We start from the raw sequence: 9,379 nt of genomic DNA on the forward strand, positions 1-9,379 counted from the left end.
TTCACGCCACAAACCACGTGTTTTCCCGGAATGCAGCTAGGCACAAACAATCGACGCAGGAATGCTAGACGGATCGATCGATCACACAAAAATCACACAGAGAACCAGGGTTTCTTCTTTCAACACATACACTCTTTGTTTAAAGGAACAATGCAAATAAATAAAAACGGGGTTCCAAAATAAAAGGATACCTACTTACACACAGTGAGTGCACATTGGGGAGCGTAATCAAAAGCTAAGCCAATGGTTGGTCTTACTCAGCAAGGCACTGCATGGAATTACAATCAGTCAACCGACGTCTTTCTCCATCTACTGTCACTGCAAACACACCATCCAAATGAATACCATGGCATTTTGAATGTATGGTAGGATAACGTACACTTGCATTTCCTCGCCATTTACCCATCAAAAAGTCTTAATTTGGGTATTTCATGAACATTAAATAGCTCTTTGTTATGAATATGAGTATTTAGTCAACGCCAGCTTGCTGCCTGCTTCTGTTAGTTTGACATTAATATAGAAACACTGACGTTTAATGGCACCGTGACAAAAGCCCAGCGACTCAAAACAAGACCAGAATTCAAAATGTCACAGTATCCAACGAAGGAAACAAAAGGAAATTGGTGTTAGAAATAAAAAAACGGAATGAACTAGGATTTAAGAACTCTATGAAGATAATAAACATGCAACCATTTAAGACTAAACACCAAAACTTGGAGAGAAATCGATCCCGACATTAGAAACTAAGAAGGTATGTTCACTTGTAGGACTTGGCTTTGTAAGGTCAAGGCACCGTTTAGCTTAAATAGGTAGTCGTCGTTCTCCGACATTGTTCATGGCGGTAAGTGTTCCAGAGAGTTTTGTAACCTAGAGAATAATGTGACGGCAGGGGGAAGTACTGCAAATATGTAACAACGCCCTCCATCAAATAAATACAGCGTGGATCAATCAGCTGGCGAACATGGCGGCTGATCTACTGTATGTAAAGTCTGTCCGTGGCTCTGAGCGTGGATCGGTTAGAAACATCGTCCACTGTAAAACACACACACACACCTCGGATGACGTCTGCACTAAGAGATAAAGTCAAAAGTAAAAACTGGCTAAACTGTACAATTCTCTACTAGTGGAAAGTTAAATAAGTGTTTCTGAAAGAGGGGAAAGTTCACGGCCGAGTTGTTTTTCGACGGGTCAGGAGCTGGAAAAAGGAGCTCGGGTCACTTTCAGAGCAAAACGTGGAATAAGTGGAGGTGAGAGCAAAGCGATGCTCCACAGATTTGACAGGATTTCATGATTTTCAGGTCATTCATGTCTGAATCAGGTGGCTGGCTTTCTTTAATGTACGTTGGAGCATTCTGGAGATGGTGTGTGTGTCCATCAAAGGAACTACAGACGTCTACAAGATGCTCCAGCTCACTAAAAACGCCGCCAGCGACCTCGTTCGTACACAAACGACCTGAAGATGATGAAATCTCGTCCCATCTGTGGAGCGTCGCTCTACCAGTCTGTCATATCTACAAAGAAGCACACTTGTTGAACGTGAGTGACAGTTGTGTTTCTCCCAAATCATCTGCTATTTGGTCAATTATGTGTTTCAAAACCTTCGTGTTTTCCAATCTCCCGTTTTCTGTTTCTTAATGTTCTTTGAGTTTGAAGATTTTCGGTCTGAAGTGGTCTACCGGGTAGAGATGAAGAGCGGGTGGATGAAGTGTGTCCAAACGTTTCTGATGAATCCTGTAGGTCCGCATTCAAGACATGTCGGAGGCCAACATGGAAAAGATGATGTCCACCAAGCTGTCCAGGCCGGAGAGGTAGCCGTCCTCCCGGTTCCCCTCCATCCACGACGCCCGGTGAGTTAGCTCCTCCCCTTCAGGAAGAGGCGTGGTCTTCCCAAAGTCGATCATCCAGACTTTGGCCCGCCCCCGGCTGTCGTGAACGAATAACAAGGAGCTGCCGATGACCTGCGGGGGAACACAAGGCAGAGGGTGAGAGACATAACAGAAAAAGAAGAAGAAGAAGGACTCTCTCTTTCTTTAAACGTGTGTGTCTGTGTGTGTGTGCATGTGACACCACGGTGACACCACGGTTTCAATTCCTGAATTGGAGCTTATGTTTACGCCACAAGCTCAGCGTGTCGATCTAATGTACATCAAAGTACATGGGCGTCTTGTCCTTCAAAGCCACGTTCGCACTTCCTGTTTTAGGTTCAACAACGTTTCACGCTCTGTCATGAAAACAGTGACATCGCACTTGATTACCTCGTGGGTTTTGAAGAACGGGGAGATCTCCAGCGTGTCTCTGATGTCCTCCAGCCTGGACAGATAGCATCTCTGGAAAACAAACACAAGCGTTTACACTGTGTTCACTCAAGCAAGGTAACCCGTAATCCTCTGCAATTACAGAGGAATGCGTGCACGGTGATGTCATATCTTAGTAGATGGGTCGATGTTACAGTAACACAGCCAGTGTTAACACACACACACACACACACACACAAACACACACACACACTTACCAGTACATCCTTATTTCCTTTGACAAAGTCTTGGAAGGCTACAATAACTTGATCTCTCGTCTTTGTCTTCTTAAAGTCCCTGTTCACCGTCCCGTCCTCTTTCTAGAGAGGAGAGGAGAGGAGAGGGGTAGAGGAGAGAGGAGAGAGGAGAGAGGAGAGAGGAGAGAAGAGAGAGGAGAGAGGATATAACTTGAACACTTATGAGAGTTTACACAATGAGAATCTATCAGTTTAAGGAGCTGTAGGATGTGACATCAACTTTATGTCCTAATACAACAAAATTCCAGGACATGAAGGGAGGAGGAGGAGGAGGAGCAGGGGTAAAGACGGAAAGGAGGAAAGGAAGGAGGAGGAAGAAGAGGATGATGAAGAAAAACAGAGCAGCGGGGGGAAGTAAAGAGAGAGAGAGAACAATAGCAGAGGGAAGGAAGGAAAAGTTAAAGCTCTATATTTAGAGCTTTAGCTTTTAGAGCAGGGCGGAGCCTTTCACTCCCATTTCTCTACCAGGAACAGACACAAACATATTTCTCTGTCTAAATAAAGCCTCCTGAACCTTCCTGCTCCACATCCACCATCATCATCATCATCAGGGAGGAGAAGAAGGTTTGAGTCAAAGTTAGAGCCCACACACACGTTTATGTTCAACCAAGCTAACGGTAGAGAGAAAAGTGATGATAGAGGAGCGTTGATATGAGCAAATGACATCAGGAGCCACCGTAAGATCAAAAGGATCAATCACTCCTAATCAATACGCACACACACACACTTGTAACAGCACATCAGTTCATTTTGCTCTTAGATGTTCAGTCAGTGTGTGTGTGGAGCTGCTCTGCCTGGGCTCGCTGCTCTTTCTTCAGTCAGGAGGCGGCGAGCAGCAGCAGCAGCAGCAGCCTCTGTATTGTTTTGTGTTTGTGGGAGTGAAGGACAGGAAAGTACAAACAGGGGGCGGCTGGACGCTTTGAAGAGACACTTTCATCACTAACACAGACGCACTTCATCTACAATCTACGGCAGTGTAACTACGGGAGACGTGGTAACGTGTTCGTCCCCTTTATCGAACCCGGAACCTGCTGAACCCCAATATTATGAGGAAAGACTCCATTTACACAGATTTGTTAATAGAAGGTGAAGCTCCTGATGATCGCAGTCTGTGCAGATAGCAGGCCAACATGGAGGCAGAGGAGAGAGGAAGAGGAGGGAAGAAGGAAGGAGATGTGTGGCAGGTTAATGTGATTACTTTCCTCATCCACCAGTGAGTAATCTGATTGAGTGTGTCTGAGTCATGACTCATCAATAGTTACTTTCTCATCATCGATACGTTTGCTGCTCAGATTCTAATAAATGGTCTGGACCTCGTGGTGCTGTGGCTGCCAGGCAACAAGGAACTATTTAGAGACGGAACTACGCTCCCTCTATGGTTCATAGCACAGCTTGGCCCTCTCACACACACACACACACACCTGAATCCCACGCCTACATTCACAAGTAAGGTTTACATTATCTATACAGCAAATGCCTTCAGATTTAAGCAAACATTCAATCAAAACACGAGCAAATGTTCACAACTCTCTCTGTCACACACACACACACACATCTTATATAATCTACATCCTTATATTCTTCCTCTCCCTCCCTCCCTCTCACACACACACACACACACACATCTTATATAATCAACATCCTTATATTCCGCCTCTCCCTCTCTCTCACACACACACACACACACACACTCCTCTGTTTCTGGGGATAGCCCTCACTGTCATGGTAACAGACCATTGGAGACCCTCAGTGTCCTTATATAGCCATGGCTACAAATAAAGACAGAGACAGAGTGAGACAAATTTGTGTGTGTGTGTGTGTGTGTGTGTGTGTGTGTGTGTGTGTGTGTGAGTGTGTGTGTGAGTGTGTGTGCGTGTGTCCGGCGCATACAGTGTCAGTGTCAGTGCCAGATGCCGACGCTTATAGAGCTGCCACACACAGGCCTCATGTAGGACAAAGGAACACATGAGTACATGGCAAAGAGTCCTTCATACTGTACTTCAGAGGAAGTTGCCATTCAAAACAGGAAGTTAGACTGTGGGCCCCCTTGAAGGACACACACACACACACACACGCACACAAACTCAGACACACACACACACACACGAACGTTAAAGAAAGAAGGGAAGGAAGGGTGCGCGCACACACACACACACACACACACCTTGATCCCCTCTATCCTGAAGCCAAGCGTTGCCGTGGAGCTGATGGTCTCCCTCCACTGCATGTATCTGGGTTTGGTCACCGCTTCATGCTCGCTTTCGTCTGTCGTGGGCGCGTTGGGGTCGATCTCCACCATTTTCTGAAACATGTCGGGCCTCATTGAAGGCTTTTTACGGGCCTTGGCCAACTCTTCTTCGAGGTAGGTCCTAAAGTGAGGGAGGGAGAGAGAGGGAGAGAGCGAGAGTGATGATGGCGGCAGGAAGTGACAGCGACACATCATCAGAGAGACGTGTGAGCGATCCTCACCTCACTCCCATCTTGCAGTCCATCACACACGGGCAGTCAAAGTCGGCCAGCAGATCCTCCATCTGGTTGTACTTCTGCCCGTCCTTCTCCACGTCGCCATGGTAACCGGGGACGTACTGACGCAGCACGTCCCTCATCAGAAGGGACAGACAGCGCTGCTCGCTTTCACAGTGTTTCTGTGGGGACATCGGCAACGATCATCGTTACCCACGGCAACTTACTATCAAACACTCAAACTTACAACAGAGGATGAAAGAGACGATGATGATGATGAAGTGTGTGTTTACTTTTAAGATGCGTCCATTGGCTCCGGCCTTGAAGCTCCCTGTGAAGAAACACACACATGGGTCAACACTGAGGAGAGCAGTCAGGTCGGTGTGTTTATGTGAGAGGATAAACAGGATTTTAGGAAAATACTAAAGTCAGAATCAATTTAGAGGCTGAAATAAAAAGCAAACATCAAACTCATGAGTGACATCACTTATATACTAAAGTTCAGTGTAGAGTTGTGTGTGTGTGTGTATGTGTGAATGTGTGTGTGCGCATGTGTGTGCAGGTGTGTGTGAATTTGCGTGTATGTGTGTGTGCCGGTGTGTGTGCGCATGTGTGTGTGTGTGTGTGTGTGTGTGTGTGTGTACCTGCATGCCCTGCCAGTTGAATCCATGGATATTTCTTTTTGAAGGACATGACAAACGGTGACCAGTGGACCATGTTCTTTATCTTCTTCCATGACTTGTGCTACACACACGCACACACACACACACACACACACACACACACACACACACACACACACACACAGAAACACTATTATTTTACACAAAACATTTGGCATAAGGGAGTAAAGGTTCTTGATCTGAAGTTCACTGTCTTTAAAGTGTTGTTTTGTTGTGGACACTTGGGCACTATAAAGGTGAAACCGATCATGTGTGTGTGTGTGTGTGTGTGTGTGTGTGTGTGCGCACAGTGCAGTCAGATTTAACATCTCACAAGAAACACATGAGCTGTTTATTTCCCTCTGAAGCTCCAGAGTGATTTTACTGCTCCTTTAAATGGACATGAGCAAAACAAGTCTTTAACGCACGCACGCACGCACACACGCACACGCGCACACACGCACGCACACACACAGACACACACACACACACACACACACAGACACAGTGGGGGTATCCCTGACCCCAGCCTCATTCTCTTTCATCTCCCTCTGTCTCCCTCTCTGTCTTTGGCCGTATTAGAACATTTTTAATTTAATTCAGAGGGAACAAGCCGGGGTTTCCCCTGGTAACGTGTAAACACACACACACACACAGACACACACAGTCTTTCTCCAAAGGCTACCCCTGTGACTAGCAAGGAGTCACTGAACCATGGGGTTCCTGTGACAGACACACATACACACGCGCACGCACACACACACACACATACACATACACACACGTACGCACACACTCATTCATAGACACAGACACTGTTTAGAACACACAAACATTAGTGACAGCGGCCTGATGTGAGTCCAGTTCTCCCTGTGACATCATGATGGAAAGCTTCTCTCCTTCTATGGTTACATCCATATTTAACTACACAGGACAAAGACACGATTAACTCCAGTCTGGTCAGGAGGAAAGGGGAGGAAAGGAAAGGAGAGGAGAGGGGAGGGGGCGAGAGGGGAGAAGAGAGGAGAGGAGAGGAGAGGAGAGGAGAGGAGAGGAGAGGAGAGGAGAGGAGAGGAGAGGAGAGGAGAGGAGAGGAGAGGAGGACCATAGAAGGAGATAAAGTATATAGCCACATAATGTGAACATGGTGAAAATTAATCAGCTGATAACATGACTATTTATGGTTAACACACACACACACACACACACACACACACCACATAGTGGAAACAAACCAATCCAGGAAGGTCCGATAAAATGGTTCTCAGAGAAGCGAGCCTCGACCTCAGGTCTTCCTAAATCTACATTCTAAGACACATTTTTGTGACAGGGTAGAGTAGTGTATGTGTGTGTGTGTGTGTGTGTGTGTGTGTTGGGTAAACATGGTGTGGAAAAACAGAAACATTTCCACATCCACCTCCGTCCGCATGTTTACAAGCTTTTCCACGTGTTCCCTCGAATCGCAATTTGTGGGAAGTGAACACAGAAGCAAACTCTGTGACCTAGTTTGGCTGTAATTTACCTGAAAACCATTACACATGTAATGTTAATGTAAATATAAATGTAAATGTGCTTTAAAGTTTGCGGACGATGAGATTAAACCGAACGCTTTCCCCCCTCCGTCATTTCACACCAACGTGCGTCTGTGAAGAGAGTGAGAGTGTCAGGCTAAAGCTCAGGAAGGAGACAGAGCCTGCTCTCACTCACTCTACCAGGCTGCCCACCAACAGCTAGTGTGTGTGTGTGTGTGTGTGTGTGTGTGTGAGGGGTGGGGGGCGGGGCGGGGGGGCAAGACAGTGAGATGGAGAAAGAGAGTGGGAGAAAAAGAGAGAGAGAGAGGGAGAGAGAGAGGGAGCGAGACGGAGAGAGGGAGAGGGAGAGAGAGACTGGTCAAACTCAAGCTGTGAGAAATTGCAGACCTTGTCACAATGTGTGTGTAGATTAAGAGCTGAAGACATTAAAAAGCAATCAGAGGAGTGGAGAGGAAGAGGAGAGGATGAGGAGGACAAAAGCAGCGTTATTATAGCTCAATAAAATCCACCAGCTGTCAAACTAAACTAAACAAGAGCTAATTTCAGATATTAAAGCCCTCCAGTGACAGTGAATCAAGCAAACTGTGACAGAGAGATGTCAAACTAACGAGCCGCGAGCAGCGGAGGGGACAAACCTTCGTCGGGTGGCTGGCGAGGAGGCGGATGGTACTGATGATGAAGATCGCCCCGACTGACACCACAACACTCCACATCGAATACAACCATATGGTCCACATGACGACCGACGCACAGAGCGACCGACCGAGCGGCTCCTTCAACACGCCTAAAGTTACCTTTAAACACACACTTCCACTGCTGGCTCAAAGGCTCCTACTGCGCCCCGCAAGGGACACGTGCAAGTGTGTGTGTGTGTGTGTGTGTGTGAGAGAGTGTGCAGGAGTAAAGAATTCCTCATCATTTGATTGTCAAAACAGAGGACACACACAATCTGGCCATGCAAATGTCTGCAGAGGTCATAAGATAGCTTTGTGTGTGTGTGTGTGTGGGTGTGTGTGTATGGGTGTACACAGTACATAGTGGTACAAGTAAATAAATCATATTCATACACACATGTACCACTCTGTGTGTGTGCCAGCTGCTGCAGGGATGCAGATGTGGAGCTTGACCAAAAAGCTGTTTGTTATCTTTGAATATCGATGAATGAAAAGTCAAACACACACATCTGACACCGTATGGATCGTTGTGAGAACATGTGTAGGAGTGTTTAAAGCCCAGAAGAAGAGTACTGTGTCATTTGCAGGCAAGGAGGCCCCAAGGGGATCACTGGAGCTTCAGGTTCTCACTCACATTTGCCCTCAGATGTCATTTGTTTTGTCTGGCAGCTTTGTGTTTTCTCCAGAAAAAGGAAGCAGTGTTTGTTTCTTTATTCCCTCTCAGCGGACCCCTGGACTCTCTGACTCTCTGACTCTCTGACTCTCTGACTCTCTGACAGTCTTTCTTCCCTCCAGTTATAGAATCAGTTCCTACCTCATAACTCACAAGTTTACAAAGCAGCACAGCGTGACCGTTGACCCTGAGTGTGTGTTTGAATAAAGAGCTTGGTGCTCTGGCAGCTTCCTCTGCAGGGCTGAAGACCTGGAGACGCTCTGTTCCTCACCCAGAGACATTAGCTGCTGTCTTCAATCATCTCATCTCATTAATACAGAGCCTTAAACAGGCAGCAGCGGTGTTTGCTTCATGGTGGCCACGCTGAGTTTTCCTCTCTGTTGATGCATTATTTTACTTACAGTCAATCACCAGACACCAGGAAATAACTCCTCAACCTCTGAGCCCTGGGGCCAAACTCACACAGTGGAGCCAATCGTCATGCTGCTCTTTATTAGAGCAGCTCAACCAATTATCTTCAACTCAAACTGGTTCTATTCGCATTAATGAGGTTCATTTCTGGATATCTGAGTGTTTGTTTAACACGCACACACACACCCTCTGTCCACACAACACGCCACGTCTCTCTCCCTCTCTCTCTCTCTCTCACTCTCTCATCTTCCTCCTGCTCATTGCTCTTCAGTGGCCTCTGTGATGGTCGTATCTCTGCGCCCAGACCAGCTAGATGACAGGAGAGGGCAGGAAAAAGAGCAAAGTTTCCACTGAGAGAGAGAGAGAGAGAGAGAGAGAGAGAGAGAGAGAGAGAGAGGAAACGTAAGCTAAGG

The 9,379-nt window shown here is 46.7% G+C and overlaps 1 protein-coding gene across 2 annotated transcripts in view; it reads right to left on the reverse strand.

Annotated features, from left to right (window-relative positions):
- Window positions 1-110: 110 nt before the first annotated feature.
- The window catches only part of LOC143012224 (inositol-trisphosphate 3-kinase A-like), a 20,050-nt gene continuing 10,781 nt past the window's right edge, over window positions 111-9,379 (reverse strand). For both annotated transcript variants that reach the window (XM_076165261.1, XM_076165260.1), the window contains exons 6-12: window positions 5,659-5,758; window positions 5,308-5,345; window positions 5,021-5,196; window positions 4,716-4,920; window positions 2,513-2,614; window positions 2,256-2,327; window positions 111-1,958 (exon numbers count right to left, since the gene is read on the reverse strand). In XM_076165261.1, coding sequence (XP_076021376.1) covers window positions 1,746-1,958; window positions 2,256-2,327; window positions 2,513-2,614; window positions 4,716-4,920; window positions 5,021-5,196; window positions 5,308-5,345; window positions 5,659-5,758 — 906 coding nt within the window. In that variant the 3' untranslated portion in view covers window positions 111-1,745. The remainder of the gene's footprint in view (window positions 1,959-2,255; window positions 2,328-2,512; window positions 2,615-4,715; window positions 4,921-5,020; window positions 5,197-5,307; window positions 5,346-5,658; window positions 5,759-9,379) is intronic.

The sequence above is a fragment of the Genypterus blacodes genome, unplaced genomic scaffold, assembly GCF_046128005.1.
Source record: "Genypterus blacodes isolate CSIRO-AG114 ecotype Tasmania unplaced genomic scaffold, CSIRO-AGI_Gbla_v1 ptg000143l_1, whole genome shotgun sequence".
Classification (NCBI taxonomy): domain Eukaryota; kingdom Metazoa; phylum Chordata; class Actinopteri; order Ophidiiformes; family Ophidiidae; genus Genypterus; species Genypterus blacodes.